General features: G+C 42.3%; 2 protein-coding genes across 4 annotated transcripts in view; one reads left to right on the top strand and one right to left on the bottom strand.

The window, feature by feature from the left end:
- SORT1 (sortilin 1) overlaps positions 1–20,709 on the bottom strand; it is a 67,089-nt gene extending 46,380 nt beyond the window's left edge. For 2 of the 3 annotated variants that reach the window (XM_060625170.3, XM_060625171.3), the window contains exon 1: positions 20,398–20,709. In XM_060625170.3, coding sequence (XP_060481153.2) covers positions 20,398–20,709 — 312 coding nt within the window. Of the gene's footprint in view, positions 1–6,842; positions 6,931–20,397 lie in introns of those variants that run through there. The other variant, XM_060625173.3, reaches the window with a different exon arrangement.
- On the top strand, positions 19,528–22,577 carry LOC132672819 (uncharacterized). The gene is made up of 3 exons (XM_078450569.2): positions 19,528–19,531; positions 20,177–21,021; positions 22,335–22,577. The coding sequence occupies exons 1-3, from the start codon at positions 19,528–19,530 to the stop codon at positions 22,338–22,340; spliced, it is 855 nt and encodes a 284-aa protein (XP_078306695.2). The 3' UTR covers positions 22,341–22,577.
- Positions 22,578–23,841: the final 1,264 nt, after the last annotated feature.

Genomic DNA, 23,841 nt, shown 5'->3' with positions numbered 1-23,841 from the left:
CCTCTGGACTGTAAGTACCTTTGAAGTCAGCAGAAGCTCTTGTACAATTTCTTGTACAATCAGTGCCTCACAGAGGGCCTGACTAAATGCTGGTTAACTCTCAAATGCTCAGGCAGAGCTTCTCACAGCCTCTGCAGAACAGAAAGGCCATTCATACATGTAAGCTGGCCAAGCATCTGAGAAAACGTAGGGCTGCTAGAGACATCTGGAACCAGAAGCTTAAAAACTGACACAGCAATGTGTCTTGTAAGATACTGCACACAGAGCAAGACAGCATGTTCTCTTGAGTGAGAATATAGTGTCTGAAATTACATCAATGAGCTCCTTGAGGAACAGGAATATCCAGAGCTACCACAGGCACCAGAAAGACCACATGGCCTCACAGTCATCTAAACATAGGCTATCTTTCCAAGGAAGGCTCTGGCCCCCACAACTGACTAGGATACAAGAAAAATTCCACCATCGGAGTCCTGGCTATCTTGATCAGGCCACAGTATAGTCTTGAGCCAATCATGATCTACAACTCTCACTTTTCAGACAAAGCTCTACACACCTGACCTAGTCAATGCATTACTCACATGTTCCTGTTGCCCAGTCACAGAAGAAGGAGGATTATTAGCCATCACTACCAACTCCCAGCTTCACCTGAACAACTCAAAGGATGGCTGACCTCATTTATCATCCAAAGAGTTTCTCTGGAAATACAGGCCAGGTTTATTAACTATAATTGTGGTCTTCTGCTACCCTTAACCTTCCCTCTCTTCCCTTCCCAATAACCCATTACATTTTACTTTGGAAACACATACACTCATTGAAAAAAACCCATCCATCCATGGCAGAAGCAACTAACTTTTTTGGGGGGAACAGGAATTATTTCTCATCCTGTATGAGGACCAGGTTCCAGTCTTTAACATTCTCATTCTAGTGAAAGTCAAAGACAAAAATGAAATCAGATCTAACAACAGATCAAACCTCAGGTGGAAAGAAAAGGTCATATGGAAAGAAGACAGATCCAGGAGTGTTGGGGGACCAAGAGCACAGATACAATCCTACTCCTGCAAAGAGAGAAGAATTATGGATGGCCAGGAAAGGGTGGGCAACCTGGTCATGGTTAGGAAACAGAATTCACAAGTGTTGGCAAAAGGCCATCAGTTCATATGGTTAATCATTTATCACACTTGGTACAATGTATACGTCACCTTATGTTGCAGTGGCATCTTAAAATGTTTCAAAATATGTGTTACTTTTAATTACAGCAACAAGAACCTTGTCTGCCTCCCTCACTAGACCTGAAGCCCATGTCGTGCAGGGACAAAACCTTCATTTTAGGAACTAATATACTGCATAGCATATGGACAGCACTCAAAACATCCAATTCATTTTCTTTAAGAACTATTTGTGGGGACGTCTGGGTGGCTCAGTCAAGTGTCTGACTTCAGTTCAGGTCATGATCTCACAGTTTGTGAGTTCAAGTCCCGCATCGGGCTCTGTGCTGACAGCTCAGAGCCTGGAGCCTGTCTTCAGATTCTGTGTCTCTCTCTCTCTCGGCCCCTCCCCTGCTGGCGCGTGTGCTCTCTCTCTCACAAAAATAAATAAAAAACATTAAAAAAAAAAAAAAAAGAACTATTTGTGAAGCTCTGAAAAGGCAGATGATGAAGTGAAAAGGCCAGACCCACTTAATTTCTCTATGATGGGAAGGAGTATGAAATGTAAAGTTATGTTCTGAGAGAATTTCTGCCTCTGGCCAAGGTGAAGTCACAAGGTCCAGATTTGCCTTCCCACCTGAAACACACCCCCCCCCCCAAAAAAAACCCCACAGAGTATGTAAAACAATAGTTTTCAAGACACTGGATCTCAAGGCAATGATCCCAGAGAGATGGGAAACAAATAAAGGCCTCCCTGGCTTACTGTATGGAAAGAATTTCCAGACCATAATGCAGGGGAGGAAAACTCAGGCAGAGCCCAGAGGTCTGAAGGGATGAGCTGATAGTCTGGGGAGGCCACAGAGACTGGAGTTCAGTAGTAGAGTGTTAGAGAGCAAGAGCTGGACAGAAAGAAAACTCTGGAGATCTACAGATGGAGGCTTCCCAACCAAGCCTTCAGCTGAGTCCTCATCAGTGCATGCGTGTGAGGAAGCTACCTGAGACCAGGGAAAGATCCACCTGAAAGGACTGAAGGAGACCATATGTGGCCCGCACCCAGGAGCAGAAATAATTCCTGCTCCCAACAACCAAAGGAGAAAACCTCATATTTCACAAGGAATTGGAGAGAATACTTGGAAAAACTCTACTTCACTAATGAAGAAAAATTAACCCTTGTCTAAATGCTGTTCTGGTCTTGCCTTAAAAGCTTACCAAAACAAAACAAAACAAAAAAACAAGAACAAAAAAGGACCAATCCGTTTCCAAGGAACCTAACTATGTGCCAGACCAAAGTTCAAGATATTTATAGGAATATAAAAATATCTAGCACTGAAGAAAATAAAATTCACAATATCCAACATTCAATCAAAAAAACCAGGCGTGCAAAGGAGCAAGAAAACAGGACCCATAATAAGGAGAAAAATCAATCAAGCTGACCCAGAAATCACACAGATAATAGAATAGACAAGGACATTAAAAGAGCTGTAATTATACTCCGCAGGTTCAAGAAGTGAGAGAGTAGATTGAGCATGCTAAATAAAGGCACAGAAGATACAAAACAGACTGAAATTGGACTTGTAGAGATGGGAACTACAGCGTCTGGGATGAAAATTACACTGGATGGCATCTCCAGGAGAGGAGGCGCTGCAGAAGAGGACACCAACAGACTCGAAGCCCTACCCATGGAAACCATCCAAGTGAGACACAGCCAAAATGACCGGAAAAATGAACAGAGCACCACTGAGCTATAGAACTTCAAGTAACCTAATATATATGTAATAGGAGTGTCTGGAAGATGTGGGGGGTGGGAATAGAAAAAACCCCTGAAGAAATAAAGATCCCCGAATTTCCCAGATTTAATGAAAAGTATCAACCCAGAGAGCTAAGAAGCTCACAAATCACAAGCTGAAGGAGCACAATGAAAACTACACCAAAGCACATCCTATTCAGAATGTTTAAAACCAGTGATAAGAATTTTAAAAGCACTCAGAAGAAGAAATGACATTACATACAGAAGAACAAAGAATCAGTAGACTTCCCCTTAGACACAATGCAAGCCAGTGGATCAACATCTTTAAAGAACTAGGGGAAAACTGTAAAGATGGAATTCTATACCCATGGAAAATATTTTTTAAATGCAGGTTTTAGAAAAGGAAGGTTCTTCTCTTCTGAAATTGTTCACTGCCCCTCAGTACTGTATGGTGGGTGTTCCTTCTTGACAGCCACAAGAGAAGGACTACGCCAGTGCAAAATCCCACCTTTCCATGTAAAACCAACCATTCTGGTTCCTAATTATCGCAGTTTACATGATCTCTTCCTAGATATTATTCTCACAGCACTTCTAGATGTTGCTGGTACTATAACTATTTACATATCTGGTTGCCTCTCAAATTACGCTAGGAATTCTTAGATGGCAGGCACTGTGATCTGGTATTACCCATCAGGTATAGCACAAGGTCTTATATGTATTAAGTGCTCCACAAATATCTCATAAAAGTCTATTCACAAACTCTTGCTACCAACATCATTGACCTGTGCGTAATCTTCCTTCTACCATGATTACCAACATTTCAGTAAATAATGGCTAAACAGGGTTTCTCCATACACCTCTGCCAGCCAGAGCACTGTGGCCACTAGGATATGTTCCTGGGTGCTCACACCTACAATAGCGACCTCACTCCTCTTTCCCTTTATAGTTACCATCAACTCCATATGGCCCAAACTGGTAAAGATGCCCAAACACATCAAAGTGTTTGGAGACACTGGCCAGGGGTAGACTACACAGAAGAGAAATCCAAACATTTGAGTACAAAGAAACAATGGTCTGCATACTGAGATTTAAGCAGGGCTTACAGAGGTGGGAGCAGATACAAGCAATAGCAAGACGGCGCAGGAATGTTGTTGTGCGGTAGAACACACACAAAGATACGTGTAAGCATTCTGAAAAATTTCAAAGGATAACACAAATAGCATATTAATACCATCTATAGTAAAGTACTGAGTGTGCAGTAGATGCTGTAAGTGCTTGTTAAAATAAATAAGAATTTTAAGATCAGGATAGACAAGTTATGGTAAGAATAGAAGGAAAATAAAAATATGGAAAAGGAAATGTGAGAAGAAAAGTACTTCTGCTTGAAATACCCAAAGAAAACAGAGACGAGGCCACAAGATTACGTGCTCAAATAGGCAAGGTTTCCAATGGTATATACAGCTGAACTTAATCAACCCATAAGTTATGGCTCAATTGTTCAAATCAAAGCAAAGTTAAGATGAATAAAAGAAATATGAGCCGAGGACAAAGCTTTGTGGCTATAAAGAAGTGAAAGGCAGAATAATCCCTTTAAGATGAGAAAACCCCAAACCTTCAGAACAGTATTACCAATGAATAGCCCACAATATTAAAATACTGAACATATGAAAACATGTAGGAGTCAAGAAGTCCAGCCAACAGAAGGTAGAGGGAATGTCTACCTCAAGCACTGTTGCAAAAACGATGTTACGTGTTAGCTGTATGCCTGACAATTGAAATGGAGAAGGTGGGGAGAATTGAAGCATGTTTTATTTCTGGAAAACAATAGCTGTGTTGCTCCAAAGTAGTATGCCTAAGAGGTAGATTATTTAGCACAAAGAGAACATGATCTGGCCACTTCATATTGCTAAGCACTCAGCCAAGTGTACAATCTAGAAGCAGGTCAAAATTAAGGGAAACCATGTAAAAATGCTGTCTATGTGATGAGCAATCCAAAAACCAGTATCCAGTGGGACCACAGAGTAAATACAGTAATTCAGATTATTTAATCATACCCTACAGAAGGAAGCTCAGAAATGAAGCAATTTAAGACTGGCTATGTAAAATGTCAGTCTGATTCTATCAGGAGCACGTAAGCATGAAATTTGCTACTTCTAGAGACAGACTTATTAATCTCCTAGCACAGTTACTGGCACAGGAACAAGACAGATCAATGGAACAAAACAAAGTCCAAGACTGGACAAGGTTTCTTTTAGTGTATGATGAAGCTAGCATTTCAAGTTAGTGGTACAAGTGCTGGAAAAGCTAGCTATTTGGAAAAAATAAGCTGGATCCCCAAAACCCTTCTTAACCCCACTCCCAAATAAATTCCACATACAGCCAAGATTTAAATACAGAAAGTCAAATAATCAAACTCCTAGAAAGATGAGTGACTATTTTTAATCTCAGAACGAGAAGACCATTACAAAAAATGATGCAAAAAACGGAACCCGTAACATAATATAGGGATTACTTGACTTTATATAAAAATTTTAATGGCAAAAATACCACATAGCAAGTTTGAAAAATGTCAAAATTATTTGCAACATGACAAAGGGTTACTATAGAAAAGAGCTGTCAAGTCAATAAGAAAAAGACAAAGGCCTCAAAAGAAAATAGGGAAAAGACACAAACAAGCAATTCACAAAGGACAAGGAAACAGCTCATAACATATGAAAAGCTATTCAATTTCACGAGTAATCCAAAGGAAATCAAAGAAGAATAATGTGATGGCGTTTCCACCTTCCAGAAAAGCTCGACAGAACGTATCCAGTGAGGGCACGGAGGGCACAGAGGGCCCAGGAGGGCACCTGTGTGCACTGTCCATGGGAGCATATCAACTGCTACCACTTTTCTGAAGAGATGCTTGGTGATGTGAATCAGAACTCATGCCCATACCCTGTGACCCAACAAACCCAATCTTAGGAATTTATCATAGGGGGTAATTACACATCTTAACAAAAGATGTAATTTGTACCTGGGTGTTTACCACAGCTAACAACTACTGAGCACTTCCTACAGGCCATCTCCATTGCAAAGCATCTTCACACATTATCATTTAATCCATATAACAATCCCATAAACTATCACTGTATCTGTATATTCTAGGTGAGGGATTAAAGCTTTGTTAAATAAGCTATGGTGTGCAATAAAACAACATACCAGGTGCTGCCGAAAATGTTTCAGGTAGTCACTGACATTGCAAGGTACAATATTCCTAACGTGTTGAGTACAAAGCAAGTTATGGAATAGTGTATAAAATCCTGTGTGTGTATTAATGGATAAAAGACATCTGGAAGGAGGTCCTTCAAAATTTAACAGCAACTGTCTCTAAGTGGTAGAATTTATGGTGATACTTCTTTACAGTTTTTCTGCATTGACTGAATTACTCCCCACACCACCTCCAACTATCAGGAATCACTTTTAAACATAAAACTATAGACGTTATTTTTATTTTGAAGAAAGAACATATAAAAGGGTGGTATAAAAAGCACACATAGAACATATCAGTTTATTCTTCTATTAATACTGGCTAATGGGGTGTAACAGAAGGTTACAGGACAGGTCAGAGAACCCCGGACCCCCCATCACACTAACATGGGTGGTCTTGATTTGAGGTAGACTCCCTAATACCACATCTTAACATCATTATTCACTGATATACTCACAGTCTTCTGTTCATCACCTGTTGAACAGTGATTTCTAGTGTCCCAGATGGTACTGACAGCCGTTTACTGCCCCCCAGTAGGGAAGCTCTGGGCAGCAGGGAATCACTGGCTGGCATTTATAACCAAATTGGTTTTCAGGGATTCATTATGTTAAGAGAGTAAGGGACAACTTGTAACACCTTCTCTGAAATACATCCACCTTGACAGCTGGCGGTAAGATTTATCCATGCATTTATTGCCTACCATTTTAAAGACTGAGGTCCACACATTTTAGAGACCATGAATTACCACAAATGTCCATTTCTCTGGTCCTGTGGCCAACTGCTAGTTCCACCTGGAAAAAGAGAAAGGCCACAAACCACAACATTCTTTAGGGGGATAACTTTGTCTTCACATCTAATTAAACCAGAAGCCCAATTACTGTTGCTATAGCTTAGAGAACTTAAAGTTAGTCCTGACAGTCACTGTAGCTTGGAAAAAAAACAAAAACAAAAAAACAACCACTTGGTAACGAGAAACTTCTGCCTGTCTTTAGTTACACACCTGATCAAAAGTAAAATACTGGAAGAACCAACACTGGACAACCAAGTGTGGGTCAGGTTCACAGGGCCAGACCCAGATGAAAAGGCACTTGCAGATGACCCAACTGTCCTGCCATCAGGAACCATCTCTCTGGCTAGTAAACGAGGGAATGAATCCCATGATGGCATCGTTCACACAGATTCCTTCTTGTGACAAGTACATCTGTGTGTCTACCATGGGCCATGCCCTATTTGGAGCACTGGGGAAACAGAAGTAATAATACACATTCTGTGCTTGTGGAGCATTTATACCCCAAAACACACTTCCTACAGAAGTCTAAAAATGAAGGCGAAACATGCTAGACCTTTAATCTATAGACGGCAGCCTGTAATAGTGAAAATAAAACCACAAAAGTGGGTGCGAAAGCCCAGTCCAGTTATTAGCTGGTTGGAAAAACAGGCACAAATTATTTTCTCTCTTGGGCATCCATTTCCTCCAGAGTAAAACTGAATTATGCTCCTTCACTCACTGGAATAATAAGAATCAAATGAAATAACATAAAAAGGCAAGGCCCTGGTGATTCCATAAAAGCTGGGAATTTAAGATTCAGGCTTCCAAACCCCAACTAGGGAACACAGGGACAGAAAGGACACAGTGATGTCCAAAAGAGGTCTGGAACACAACTTAGGTGATGCTCTCGCAGGCAGGGAGAAAATCTTAACAGAATTCAGTTCTGTTAAATAAGGCGCTGCAAGGATCATAAAACATGAGCTAAAAATAAGATCACAAATGTTCCAGTTCTCATGGAGACTATTCTTAGAAATGAAACACCTAAACACCAAATATTACACAAGTTTTCATACCTACTCAATTATTCAGAGTCTTCTGCAAGGCGGGATGATACACAGGAGAGCAATGGGATAATATTCAACCTGAATTTTATTTCCAGCTCTGCTGAAAGCTGTGTGGAGCGTGAGCGACACAACCTAACTTCACCACCAAGGCAAGGGGGCTGGAGTGACATTTCTAGTTCTTTAAGATTCTATGACTCATCAATAATTTAATCGCTCAGTTTGCTTTTCCACTGCTCTGTTTAAACAAATAAACAAACAAACAAATTCAGCTGCCTGCTCCATAACACTCTAGTGTTGCAAAGGGGGGCTGGGGGTGGGCAACAGCAACCTGCGTTACACAGAAGCCCCAAAGAGCCGAATGCTCACTGGAAGGAAGCAAGGGAGACTTCTGGTGCCAGGGTCTGTGCAGTAGAAATCTATGCATTTGACCTCTAAGATAAACCTGCAGACCATCACTCTAAGTCAATTTGCTAAACTTGCTAGAATGGTCTAACATTAGGAATCCATTTTCTTAGTTTACAGAAGAAGCAAATAAAATTTGGGGGATAGTGTATCTCAAGACAGAATCAGCAGCAAAGAGGAACAGGATATTGCAAGGGGTCTATCACTTCTGTAGGAAAAAAAGTAAACTTCAACGAACAGACAACAGGCCGTACAAAAGGGGAGAAAACAGCTCCACATTCTCAACAGCTCTTGAGGGCATGAATACCACACCATATTAAAATAATGTGAGGGGTGCCTGGGTGGCTCAGTTGGTTAAGCGACCAACTTCAGCTCAGGTCATGATCTCGCCGACCGTGAGTTCGAGCCCCGCATCAGGGTCTGTGCTGACATCTCAGAGCCTGGAGCCTGCTTTGGTTTCTGTGTCTCCCTCTCTCTGCCCCTCCCCTGCTCGCACTCTGTCTCTCTCTCTCTCTCAAAAATAAATAAACATTAAAAAAATTTTAATAAAATAATGTGAGTGGTGGGGCACCTGGGCGGCTCAGTCAGGCGTCTGACTTGATTTCGGCTCAGGTCATGATTTCCAGGTTCGTGGGTTCAAGCCCTGCATCGGCTCTGTGCTGATGGTGTGGAGCCTGCTTGAGATTCTCTGTCTCTGCCCCTCCCCTGTTCGTGCACTCTCTCTCAAAATAAATAAATAAATAAACATTAAAAAAAAAAAACAACAAAATATGGGAATGCAAGCTGGCGCAGCCACTCTGGGAAACAGTATGGAGGTTCCTCAAAAAACTAAAAACAGGGGCGCTTGGGTGGCTCAGTTGGTTGAGCATCTGACTTCAGCTCTGGTCATGATCTCCCAGTCCGTAGGTTTGAGCCCCGCATTGGGCTCTGTGCTGACAGCTCGGATCCTGGAGCCTGCTTCGAATTCCGTGTCTCCCTTTCTCTCTGCCCTCTCCAGGTCGTGCTCTGTCTCTGTCTTTGTCTCTCTCTCAAAAATAAATAAACATTTTTTAAAAATTAAAAAAAAAAAAGCAACTAAAAACAGAACTACCCTACGACCCAGCAATTACACTACTAGGCATTTATCTAAGGGATACAGGTGTGCTGTTTCGAAGGGACACATGCACCCCCATGTTGATAGCAGCACTATCAACAATAGTCAAAGTATGGAAAGAGCCCAAATGTCCATGGATGGATGAATGGATAAAGAAGATGTGGTATATATATAATGGAATATTACTCAGCAATCAAAAAGAATGAAATCTTGCCATTTGCAACTACGTGGATGGAACTGGAGGGTATTATGCTACGTGAAATTAGTCAGAGAAAGACAAATATCATATGATTTCACTCATGTGAGGACTTTAAGAGACAAAACAGGTGAACATAAGGGAAGGGAAGCAAAAATAATATAAAAACAGGGAGGGGGACAAAACATAAGAGACTCTTAAATATGGAGAACAAACTTACTGGAGGGGTTTTGGGAGGGGGGATGGGCTAAATGGGTAAGGGGCATTAAAGAATCTACTGAAATCATTGTTGCACTATATGCTAACTAACTTGGATGTAAATTTAAAAAAATAAAATTAAAAAAAAAAAAAAAGCAAATAGACTAGAGAACCAAGAATGAAAAAGAGGATACAAATGAGGAGACAATTGCATGAATCTGTGTGAAAGATTACAGTGGCTTGAAATGGAGTGCTAGCCAATGGAAATGGAGAGAAGTAGATGGATTTAAAGTGTGTCTGGAATCAGAAAATACAGTATTTGCTGATAGATTCTACATTGAATGTGCGAGAGAGAATAAAAAATGACTTGTACTATATTATAAAGAACTTCAGCCTTCTGTGGTCAACCACTGAAGGGACATTTACTGATAATCCTTAGTACATGGAGAACTTGTATTGTGGGGGGTACAAATAAAAGTAACTCTAATGCTTTAAAAAAATAAATAAAATAACAAAATAAAATAATGTGAGTGGTGGGATAGCATAATTTAATCTCTTCCTAAATGATCCAGGGTCATACTGTTGACTAAGAAGGCAGAGAAATATTTTAGAAGAGTTTCCATTAAACAAAAACAAAAAATCTCTAGCATTTAAAAGGATAGGCTTAGTTTTTGAAAAATTCACTTTCATGAGATAATTCAATTCTGATTATGCCCAATAAATGAGCTAAGTTTCAAAACAGTTAGCATTTACTTTTTACATCCTAGTCCCACTTCAAAGAAAAGACAGTGATAAGGGATGGGTCCCAGCTGCCAGCCACTCCCCAATACAGGTGGGGGCTAAACCCTCACAGCCTCTGCTACAACCACACGGGCCTTCTTCCAGATCGTAGGGTATACCAAGCTCTTTCCAGCCTGAAGCCTTTGAACATATAGTTCTCTCTGCCTGGGATACTCCTCCTGATAAAATTCTATTCATTTTCAAGTATCAATTTAAATAATTTCTCAGTAAGTCCTTCTTAATGCCCCCAGACTAAAAGGCCCTCTGTCAGTTATTCTCCTGTAGTTACTTTTGTTCTTGTGGGTAGTTACTGTACTTATAATTAGTATTTGTTTAATTTTCATTTTTGTCCTGCTGGTTCATAAAAGGAGGGATCTTGTCTGCTGTGTTTCACCATCACGTCCCAGGACCAATGCCTAAGTTTTGGAAGGTGGGCAATTAGCGACTGTTAAGTACAGAAAAACAGTAATGGCACTGAAGTTTAACTGAGCGCCTATGATATATAACACACTACTACTTTATAGATGAAGCAGTAGGTTCAAAGAGGTTAAGTCATTTGTCCAGAGTCACAGAGTTTGTAAGTTGCAGAGCAAAGATTCAAACTCCTTACTCCAGACCACACACTGCAGTCTCCCCCAGCACTGTATGAGGCAAACGTGGTGAAAGAATCGTGCAAGCATCGCTCCTACCTTTAAGAAGTTTATAATCTGGGGAATAAGAAATTTAATAAATGAGAGTGAATACAAGACAGAATACTACAGTTAAGTGCTAGATCACATGGCATAGTTAAATGTGGTAGGAAAGAACAGAAGAAAGCACCTAGAGCTAGAAGGGCATTCAGATGGGAAGAAAAGCCATGCGCACAAAGATGGAGAAGCAGCCTAGCACATGATGAGCTCAAGGGACTGGTGAAAAGGTCGCACTAAGTGGAACAGAGGGTTAACAGAGGTCAGGAAGTGGTGAAATGTTAGCCTAAAGAGATATGCACATAATAAAAAATAATTCCATTGACATTCTGGTCTGCTCTGCTTCCCAGCAAAGTTCCTGAGAAGTACGGATCACATCTTGTTAATATTTCTTAAAAGTCCACAGAAGATGGCACAGTGCAAAGCTAACAGTGGCTGCTCAGTTACCAAATGAGGGTGAAACAGGTAAGGTGCCATTTCAGGGCTGTCAACTAGAAACCACAGACGCTAACTCTAATAAACTAAAGCTTAATGAAAAAAAGTAGCTATGAAATGATAAGTAGTCTTATTTGTTCTAATTGTGAATTCCTTAAAACTATAAGTAAATAGCTACATATACTTGAAATTAATAGAACCCAATGAGCCGGTGGCTGATGATGGTGGGATTATGATTTCCCCCCTTTCATCTCCCATAACTTCAGAAACGACACTTTGGTCAAATAATCTCTCTTTCACCTTATACCCTTTTTCTTAAAATCCCAAATCCAAGGACATAGGTGGTACATATTTCTTAATCCAGATTTGGTTCCTGTGAGTAGCCATAATAACTCTCTTAGGAATATTACAGCTATGAAAAAAAAAAAAAAGTTAAGTGCATACACAAATATTTGAGCATCTAACTGGGATGCATCAGAAGCTGTGTGGAAATAATCATTATAAGATATGATAAAGGATGAATACACACTATATCCCATGTCTCATTTTCTCTTCACAATGACCCTAAGACACAGAGAGTAGTCTACCCATTTTATAGACGAAAGGACTAAGGTTCACCAAGATTAATCTGCCCATGATCACCATTGATGTTTGAATCCAGCCAGGTCTGACCTGAGATCATGTTCCCTCCTAACCACTGCCTCAAAAAACTGTCGATCATATTAACAAGTTAAAATTTTGATGTAATCATGAAGGTTATAAAAAGAACACATACGCTTCTCATATTTCTGCCAATCTTGACTCACTTTCCTTCTTGCCACCCCCGCCCAAGCCTGTCACCCAACCCTGCCAAGTGATAAAACCACCTCATCTCATGTATCTCCGCTTATGCACGTGTTCCCCTGGAGTTGGTATTTATCAGGATCATTTGGTTGACATTCGGGCCTGTGGTCTCAAGAACAGATCAACAGGCTTATTAAGAAATGACATAAATAACACATATATGGTACTTCAAGGTGTTCAAAACATTTTCTCTTCAAAGCCTCTGATAATGCTCCATTTTATATGATGGGAAACTGAGGTTTAAAAAGGCTGACAGGTGCCTGGGTGGCTCAGTTAGTCAAGTATCCAACTCTTGGTTTTGGCTCAGGTCATTGTCTCACAGTTTCGTGAGTTCAAGACCTATGTTGGGCTCTGTGCTGTAAGCGCGGAGCTGGCTTGGGATTCTCTCTCTGCCTCTCTCTCTGCCCCTCTCCCACTCACATTGTCTCTGTCCTCAAAAATAAATATAAAATAAAAAATAAAAAGGCTAATTGAGTTCTGCTGAGGGTACAATGACCTTAAGGAGCAGAGAAGAATTCATAACTATATGACTTACATCAGGGGTCTATAACCTTGCCTTATCCCTAAAGCAAACGCATTGATTTAAAACGTCTCTATGAAACACTTCCAAATGTAGCACCACGTTGGGACATCTGTGTTCTACTCTCAGTTCTTGGCCCACATGCAAGTAATTTAGCCTCATCAGTAAAAGAGATATGACCAGCTAATCAGCCTAACAATCTATGATTCAAACTGTTTAGCACATTATCAGCAAGAATTCACCCTTATGCTTGTTCACAAATGTTCAGAACAGAGAAATCTGTTCCTCGGCTTCGTCTTATAGCTCCTGGGTTTCTCATGCCTTGGCTCACATCCTCCTCCAATAAGGTCCAGGAGTCCAGGAGTGTTCCTTAGAACCTTCAGCACTTCAAGTATAAAAGGTGGTCTGTACTGCCCTCTATTCCATTCTCCTGTTGGATGCATTCTTCAAGACCACAGCAATGGTCAACTTCTAAAAAGGGTAACTCTTCTTGGCTCCCCATTTCCACCTCTGGTTTCTCCACCTCTAGCTCCCTCTCTAGCACTAAAAGATGTAAGTCCCAACACAAAATTCCCTGCCCAGACATCCCCTCTCTTTCCTCTTCTCATCCCTGCCCAAGAGCTACCTTTTTTGACTTTTCTATATGTTCTTCTGGAAAGCTTAGACATACTCCTCATCTTTCCATTGACCATTCCCTGAGCATATCTTGGATTTCCCTCCATCATGCCTTTACAGATCTCCTTAATAATCACCTCCATACCTTGCTTCTCTCTTCATCTAGGAGGCCTTCCCAGACAACCGCACTGTAGTGGTCAAGCCTTCTTCAAAAATTCTTCCAAACTCTCATCAAGTCATCTCTGAACACCTAAACCCTTAAAGTAGCACCAATGAGGATATCTTTAATGTTTACCTGTGATGATGCACAGGCCTGAACTCCACTATACAGTTTAGTAAGTGCTTAAATGAATGACACCCACATAATACGTTTAACAAAACATTTTAATAGAACTTCATATTTGACCCTCCAAATAATCCTAAAGCTGCTTATCTAGTTTAAAAACTTATAAAGGTCATAGAAGTTAAGTGACTGTCCATGAATCACATAGCTATAAAGCAGCAGAGCAAGGTCTCAAATCTGGGTATTGAGATCTCTCTTGAATTTTGTATACAACATATCTGTAATTTGAATCCCTTTGACAAATAGTATGTACCAGACAGACATCTGATTGAGTTATCTTGTCTGGGAAGTATGAGGTTCATCAAAATTTTTCTTCCCAGTTCAATTCTCTTGATTCTTCAGGGTGATCTTACTGTTGAACAGACTTACAAATTGGCTTAAGTACAATACTAGAACTTAGTTTCTTAGGTAATACAGGAAGAACAAAACTCTTAACAAAAGCAAATAAGAGAGAGATAGTACTCAAGCCCTAGAAGGGAAAAAAACATACATTTCTTCTGATGAAAAAAATCAAGTCAATTAATCACACATACATTTCTAACTAGCACAGGGCTGAGTATACTAATGGTAAGCTGACAATCTTTTTATTAATTTATTTATTTTTGAAAGAGAAAGAGAGAGGGAGAGAGCAGGGGAGGGGCAGAGAGAGAGGGGGACAGAGGATACGAAGTGAGCTCTGTGCTGACAGCAGACAGCCCGATATGGGGCTTGACCTCACAAACCGTGAGATCATGACCTGAGCCAAAGTAGGACACTTAACTGACTGAGCCACCCAGGCCCCCTGGCCATCTGTTTTCAAACACAAGCAGTCAGGACAAAAAAAAAAAAAAAAAAAAAAAGCCCCAGTTTTGGCAAAGTACTGTAGGGAAGGAGAAAAAACAAATTTACTATTATACATTTACTGGGTTTGCTTTTGGACTATCCAAAAGCTTTGGTTAGTATTTGCTTAGCATTAGATTCTTCAGGCAACAAAGAATGATAAAGTACTACCCAAAAAATAAACAAGTCAAAGGTCTTTCATAATTATATGAAAAAAAAATACTCCTGCTATCTTTAACAACACTGGTATTTCAGTGAAGTAAGCTCTGGAGGTGGTAACAAATTACCCCCAGATGTGAAATCCCAGGCTATGTTCAAGTTCAACTGTGAAGCAGATCAGCCGCAATTTGCTTCTAAATTTGGAATCAAGCAATAAACATTTGTGATCACAACCTCTGGCCTCCTCCTCTTCCATATGAATCAGAATTTTTTTAGACATTTTAAATCTAATCCAAAATTTCTCATGTTGTAGATGAGGAATTGAGGGCTAGAAAGCGAAATGCAAAACAGAAAATAAACTACAGTCACAGAAAACTTTCTCAGCAAAACACCACAGGCTCTGAATGGAAGATTCTGTTTTTACTGTGGTTTCCTGAGACTAGGGTTGAGAGTAGAGTAGGGAAAATAGCCTCAATCTTTAAAAAAAAAAAAAAAAAAGAACAACAGAAAAAAAACCCTCCACATGTCCAGCATTCACTTAAAAACCTCCACAGATTTGAAGGGTCTGTCGTGAAGATCCATTCAACCCAGCTAGCTCAAAGATATATATTACTAGCCCAGCTCTGATTGCAGTCACTATTAGAACAATACAAAACCTGTCTAAAACTGACTGAAATTGACTAGCATGTTCCTCAAGGCTCATTTTACTCCTCAAACCCATCTACATAAAGATCAGTGACATGGCTACCTAGACAATGGGAAAGAACAAATTTTCACCAAGCTTTAAAAAATGTTTATTTATTTTGAGAGAGAGAGAGAGAACAAGAGTGAGCAAGTGGAGGAGGGGCAGAGAGAGAGAGAGAGAGAGAGGGAGAGAGAGAATCCCAAGCAGGCTCTGCACTGCCAGAACAGAGCCCAACTCGGGGCTCAAACCCACAAACTGTGAGATCATGACCTGAGCCAAACCAAGAGTTGGATGCCTAATCGACTGAGCCACCCAGGCGCCCCAATCAATTTTCACCAAATTTTTAAAAAAGAGTAAAAGATGCAAAAGAAACACTGGTTACAAAAGGATAAGAAGGCAACTGAAAATTTTTTTTGGAAATTTACAAATGCACTATCTATTTCAAAATATTTTTGGAGCTACTATCATAGCACCTTTTCCTTAAAAAGCTGTATTTTAAAATTAGATGTTAAATTTGATAGTTTTGTGTACGCTAATACTAGCTTCTAATCACCTAAAACATTTGAACGTCATTTCTTCAGTCTTAAAACACAGTTCACTTTCTGTAGAGACAGAACTTGAGGGGTCGGGGTGCACAGAAAGGGAGGGAGAGGAGCAGACATTACTCCTACCGACCACTACCACTCAGTGTTAAGCATTGGCCTGATGTGATGATCACACAAGGATAACAGGCCAAGTAGGACAAAGTTGGGGAGCACAGTCTCTGCAGTCACCCACTGAGAATCCAATGCTTGCTGGCAGGAGCCGATTAGAAATCAGCAGAGTGCAGAAGAAGCTGCTAATAGCCTCCGTGAACCTGACACGAAAGATCAGATCAAAACAGCAGGATGGAGAGCCTATTATTATTATCATTACAGAAAGAAAATAACCATTAGAAATTGACCAGAACATGAGCCTTCTCCCAATTATTTCCACAAACAGACAAGAGACTCAGATTTCTAATTAAAAATCACTAGGCACAGAGCCAAATATTTGAGTCAGCAGAGAACTTACCTAATTGTCACGCTGCATTCCCTCTCAGCCACTTGTCCTGCCTGGGTAGCTGTCTACCCTCACCCAGCCAACCTTCAGATGAGGACTAACTAACCTTTCCCCAGATAAATATACTTCATCGAATCTGCTGATACTTGTAACTGAAATCCCCAATGCATACGGCATGTTAACAGCCATTAGGGGTTAAAGTTCTGATTAGTATACTGCATGGGAGTAGAATCCCATGAGGATTTTGCTCATTCTGCTCAACCAGGACCAAGAAGGAAATCCTGCAGAATTCCTATTCTTTGACCCCCAAACAAACGGGTGGAACAGGACTCAAGAGAAGATTAACTTGAGGGTGTGGCTGGGAATGCCGGGGAAGGTAGTATGAAGAGAGGCTGAATGTTGGAATAAGTGAGGCACTTAGAAAGTTGCAGGGGAGCTAAAGGCACTGACCTTCAGATTTCCGGGTGTTACAAAGATCCACGACAGGCTAGAAGTGGCAGCTCCTTGAACCTCCAACAGGCACATTCAGTCCTGTCAGCCTGGACTCAGCCTTGCCAGCACCAGCAAGCACACACACACATTCTTCTCAGAGCTGACATACACACAACACAGTCTCTCCACAGGGCCTGTTTACTTAAGAAACCAGATGCTTTGATGTTGGGGTAGAAGTTGGGAAGTTATGTGTAAAGAAGTAGTTAATGACAGCAGCAGAGGGAGGACAGAGAAGGAGCAGCAGTTTTCTGGCTTTTAATCATAACTTTTGAAAGTTTTAAGGAAATTATCAAATGGTCTGAACCCAGGAATGCGAAGGAAATTATGTCAGCAACCGCCGTAACTCCGGCCAAGGCATTTCATCTGTTTCTTTAAGACAGTTTTCATGCCTAACCTCAAAGGGCTACTTATAGGAGGAATGTTTTGAAGCAATCCAACTTAGCAACCAACATTAATAAAATCTATGCTTGCTCAATTTCTCTCATGTACAAAGGTTATACATGTCATGAGCATTCCAAGCACTTAAAGGAAAGAATCAGTAAAAAGGGTGGTGTGAAAACAGTTTTGGGTTAGAGGCAAAAAGGGTATTTATTGAGCCCGAGTTTCAGGTCATTAGGGTACAGGTCTCCTAAGCCAGAACAGAAAAGTGCTATCATGGTTTAGGACTACCTTGCTTTTTAAGGAAGATGAAACACCAACATATTCTCACAAGCCAAACAAACCATAGGTCCAGGAGATCTGCTAAACCCTTCTGAGGCTTTTCATTGTCCAGTCTGAATTATCTTTTCCTGGTATCATTCAGCACAACTTGAACATTTTTAGGGCATTCTCATATACTGACTGTATGGATTAATGTGGTCTAACACGAACAGCACATTTTAGCAAATAAGAAGAGAACCAAGAACTTCTGATTTTCCTTGGGAAGTGAATCCTGTCATCTTATGAAAAACTACTCTAAATGGCACTTTCCCAGCTGTACAAAAGTATACAATATCCCTGATAAAAAAAAGTTGTTTTGTCCTGTTGATACTTTTATCTCACACTATTTATAGTGTGGCTCAGGTCATGATCTCACGGTTCGTGAGTTCGAGCCCTGCGTAGGGCTCTGTGCGGACAGCTCAGAGCCTGGAGCCTGCTTCGGATTCTGTGTCTCCCTCTCTCTGCCTCTCCTCCACTCGTGCTGCTTCTCTCTCTCTCTCTCTCTCTCTCTCTCTCAATTAAACATTAAAATTAAAAAAAAAAAAAAAGGAGGTGGACCTCTAAGAACTGCTTTACTCAACCATGTCTAAGGTGAAGAATATTAACAACAGCTTCACTCTGGCCACATATACATGTTATAAATAGGATGGGATCTCTGAAGAAGAGATCATGGACGATGAACAAGTGCAAAAAGAGCTATTTAAAATTAGGTCACTGAAAGACTAAGAAAAAAAGCTAAAAAACAAATTAAAACACTGGAAACAGTAGCTAAATAAAATGAGAGAAACAGAGGGAAGTTTCTTTTCATATGGACCTCAAAGAACCAGATTTCAAGACCTGCTCTTGAGTACATTTGGCCTAAGAATCCCCTGAGCCAGTTTTTTCAACCTCTAGCTTTAAAAATCAATAGTTTACAAATGACGTATCAAGTCAAGCCAATCAGGGAAGGTTCTGCAGGAATAAATCCAGGAGGAGCAGCAGGTCCTAAATTAGGTAGGTCAACCAGCAAGAGAAGAATCAAATATGGAGTAAGAATGCTGTGTCCAGCTGACTCCAGGAAGGAAGTGGTCCTGTTGTAAGTTCAGCTTCGGTACTGCAAGGCCTTTCTCAACACCCCACTGTGAGATGGAAGTCTACAACATTATTTCTTCCTCCACAAACAGGAAGTCTTCCCGGTACTCACTCCACCCAATCTGCATCCAACCAGTCCCACCCGTCAGCACTAGTTTCACCACCTTTCCACAGCTCCTGCCTGGAATGCCTTACGTGGGGCTACCCGGCTACCCCTGACTGCTTGTGCCCTGACTGCAGTTGCCCTAGGGGGAGGGGGGAGTGCAGATCTGAGAATTCTGCACAGGTAACAAGTATAGTCCAGGCAGAGGGAGAATGATAGTTCAGGGGGAGACTGAGATCTGGCTGACAGGGAACGTGGCTATACATGGACAAGTGCAGTTAGCCACTCATCTCTGTCCCCCCATGCAACTCTCTTTGAAAGAGCAAGAGCTATAACAAAGAACATATTAAATTGAGAATACATTGTGCAAATATGGGTAACAACAATTAAACTGTTAGTTCTAGAAAAACAAGAGGAAGATGCCCATGTTGCACTGCAGCAAGGAGCCAGGACCTTCTTAACAATGGGCTTTGTCAGGCCAGTAGTGTGCAAAGGTTGAGGGGCTTGTCCCCAGGGCCTGAAATGCTATAATTTCTAAAGTTGTTGACTAGGACCTAGCGCAAAGGAGAGTATCTGCAACGTGCGTCCTAACTGTTGGAAATCTTGTTAACAACAGGATGAAGACATCCTGGTCAGAGTCCAAAGCCAGGATAGAAGGTCAAACGTGAAGGCGTAAGAGAGATCACATATATACTGTCATCCTACTTCCAAGCTTGTTCCTTTGCCTATTAAAATACACACAGTAACCTAGGAACTGCCGTGGGATTTCTGAACACCCGCCTACCCACCCTGAAAGTACTGACCCAGCGAGGGCACACCTTTGCTTCTGCGCAGCCCAACTTCTCCAAGCACTTAAGAGGTAATTATTCCTCCAGTTGCCTAGTGGGTTATAGAGCTACTGGATCCTAATTATTTACACAGACGCAAAAACAGCGACGCACAAGAGATTTTGACAACTTAAAAAAAAAAAAAAAAGAATGCCGTGAAAGTCGAACGCTGCCTCCCCTGTGACGAAACACAGCCGCGCGGGCCGCGGCGTCCCGCGGGCCGCTCCCGGGCGGGACTCCGCCCGCCGCAGTTTCGGGGCCGCGGCCAGGCGAGCGGCCCGGGTCTCCCCGGCGGAGACGCGAGGAGCGCGGACAGAGAAAGAGGGGCGGGCTGCGCGGGCGGGGCAGGCGGCCGCCGGGGCCCGGGGGCGGCACCTCGCAGTCCGGGCGGCACCCGGGCCCGGCGCCCGCTCACCTGGTGCGTGTTGTTGGCCAGCTTGGCGACGAAGTCCCGGACCCGGCCGCAGTCCTCGTCCTCGTCGAGCGCGCTGCGGCGCCAACGGCCGCCGCGGGGAACCGGGCCCCCGGGCGCGGCAGCGCGCAGCCCCCAGCTCACCCCGACGGGGCCGGACCAGCGCGACAGCGGCGCAGCGGGCGGCGGCGGCGCGTCCAGACGGTCCTGGCCGAGGGTCGCCGGCGGCAGCAGCTGCAGGAGGAGGAGGAGGTGGAGGCCGAGGCCGTGGGGCCAGCGCGAGAGGCCGTCCGCAGCTCCCCGGGGCCGCTCCATCGCCGCCGAATGCCGACGCCGCCGACACCTGCCGCCCGGCGCGCCCGCCCACCCCCGCCGGCGCCGCGCCACACCCCCGAGTCGGAGCCCCGCGCTCCTTGGATACGCGCAGCCGGGCCTCTCCGCCCCCATAGGCTGGCCGCCTGTCCTTCTTCCCCGGCCCACTCCTCATTGGCTCGCGTCGCCTCCGGCTTCGGGGGTCCTGGATTCGGATGCCAAGATGCGGGACTGATTGGCTGGAACGTAGCAGAGACGGCTGAGGTCATCCCCCCCATCGCCCGGCGTCTCCGGGGCCGGACTTCCAGAGTTAGCGTAGGAGCTTCCCCCACCCCTCCCGCGTAGCCCCCCGCTCTTGGCGCCCGGCCCCACTCTGGAACCCCAGGTTGGGGACTAGGTTATTCCCCCGTCTTCCCCACAGACACCCCTAAAATTCCTTTCATTGCGGCAGCGCCTGGAAAATCTCTTAAGGGAATCCCTGAGCTCGCTCAGCTGGAAAAAGGGGGCTTCGTCATTAACCGGTGCTTCAGGTTTTTAACCCTCGCGTACTGGAGCACTCATTGTCTAATGTAGCAGCCTTCTTGCTGCCAAAAGAGGTAAATGTGAATTGTGTGGGCTAGTCCTACGGAGGCAGATAGACATCAGGACATCCGTGACTCATGCAAGCTTGAAGAAGAGTCCTCCACCATGTATGGTCTCACTCACTTTCTTCTTCTTCAGGGAGTTAGGCCAAAGGTAGAATTGCTCATTGGTTCCCCCAGAGTTACAAAGTAGCTTAGAATCAGGGGCAGGTAAACGGGGCAAGAGAATTACCCAGTGCTTACTTTAGACAATCATTTCATAGGTGCATGTTGTCTTTACCAAAGTGCCGTAACCCTGCGGTGAGTGCATTGCACAAGTTTGGTTTTCAGTGTATAATGCCCCCTAAATCAGCACCCTGCCTTTAATCAATAAAACCCCCATGCTGTTTCCTGTACTGAAGAAACTGCACACTTAACTTTTAGAACATGCAGCGCAGGTAAAACCAGTTTTTAATCTTTACTGGCTCCGTCCCTTCAGAATGCCAGAAATTGTTCAGTAGAAAATGTACAAATAGATACAAAGTCTGCAAAATGTTACACCCAGATAAAGCCACTAAAAACTACTTTTAACTATAAACTGGACGTAAACCCAAATGAGAATATAATATTCACTGTAGAGCAAAATGGTGCAATGCACCCAACCCAATGTTTACATTAAAATCCTATTCATGTTAATTTGCAAGCAAAAAGATTTACAAATTTACATTTTTTTTCCCAACAACCATGATAAGACCTGAGAAGTGAAAAATAATTTTTGAATGGCATCTGAGCAGGGTGGTGAAATCACTGGAATAGTCTTCCAAGTTCTCAGCTGCTGAAATGACAAAGCTCCATGAAAACCGGTGTACAATTTGTTCTTTTCTGTTAATTACCATGTGTCAGATTATGTTTTAAAATACAGATTATTTTTTAATCTATGCCAACTATGGAGTAGATCACAAGACAGTCAGTTCCAGCAGCATGTGATTAGCTGGGGAAGAAGAGGGGCTATAGAGGAATATTTCTTTGTTTGGGTGACACAAAGATGAATGGTCTATTGTCTTACAGCCCTGAAAGGAAAAAAGCCAACTCAACAGTGCCATCTCCTGGAGAAATTACTAAATCCACTTTTAAACTAAGTAGTAAATTGTAATTATGTGCACCTTCACTTTTGAATATATTGCTTTTAGTTACCATATGCTTACAAAATATATATTTCCTTCCTCTAACTCTACCAGCTTCTGGGGACATGGCATTTTGCATATGGCACTGAGGAAGTGTTTTGAGTGAATAAACTGTTCTGGTATTTTACTTTTGTCTGACACAGGCACTAAATACAGAGGTTGCACTTTATCTCCCTTGTGAAATACTGCACAGAAGATCTTACCTTACTTGTAGGACTAAAATATATAGATTACTTATCTCAAAACTGTACTTTCTTCCAAGATACATTCTATAGCAGAAAGATGAATAGAAAAGTTACACATCACAAAACTATCGCTTTTCCTAGTGAGATTATTTCTGGTTCTGTTTAAATTGAACACAAGTGTTGTAGAAAGTTTTAAAGTTCTACAAAAAAAAAAAAACCCCACAAAGTTCCATCTCTTTCAAGAATGCTGAAATCCTTTTCTTTTAAGAATTCTAAAGTTTGAGCTATAGAGGGTATGAAACTTACTGCCTCACCAATTGTATAAGGTACAAGTAACACTGCCTGGGCAGTAAGGAGGAAAACAGTGTAAGCTGAGGCTATGGGAGATATGCTACGATCTATTTTCCCCTAAACAATACCCATGATTCAGAGACACAACTCTCACCTCTCCCTAAAGTGGCACACTTTGTGCATGAACCTACACAGAATTAAATTTTTTTTTAACGTTTTATTTATTTTTGAGACAGAGAGAGATACAGCATGAATGGGGGAGGGGCAGAGAGAGAGGGAGACACAGAATCGGAAGCAGGCTCCAGGCTCTGAGCCATCAGCCCAGAGCCCGACGCGGGGCTCGAACTCACGGACCGTGAGATCGTGACCTGAGCCGAAGTCGGACGCCCAACCGACTGAGCCACCCAGGCGCCCCGAACCTACACAGAATTAAAGGGAATGCTGTGGTCTAGTTCTCCCCACGAGAAGCTTCATGGGAGCACAGACCATACTGTTTTCACAGCTCTATTCCCAATGCCTAATACATTATTACTTGGCACATAGGAAGTAAGTACTCAGTAAGTTTGTTAGATTTGAATAAATAGAAGTTGCGATAGGATTTTTCGGTGGCATTTTCTATCAGGATTTGATAACTGGTGAACATGAAATGAATCTCATGATTATCATATTTAAAAAGTAATCTCAACGTGGGGCCTGAACTCACAACCTTGAGATCAAGAGTCCCATGCTCTACCGACTTGCGCCAGCCAGGCATCCCACCGTGTATTTAATAACAGGGTTAAAATAACCGTTAAGTCTCCGGAACATTGGTGACAATACACTCTGGTTCCCTACTCTCCTTATGTGTATATACAGGGCAAAAGTTTTCTTCCAAGTGTTTCCAGTCATTGTAATTTCCAAAGGCATATAAACACA

The sequence above is a fragment of the Panthera onca genome, chromosome C1 (genome assembly GCF_046562875.1).
Source record: "Panthera onca isolate mPanOnc1 chromosome C1, mPanOnc1 haplotype 2, whole genome shotgun sequence".
In the NCBI taxonomy this organism is placed as follows: Eukaryota; Metazoa; Chordata; class Mammalia; order Carnivora; family Felidae; genus Panthera; species Panthera onca.
This window is presented reverse-complemented; position numbering and strand designations above follow the sequence as displayed.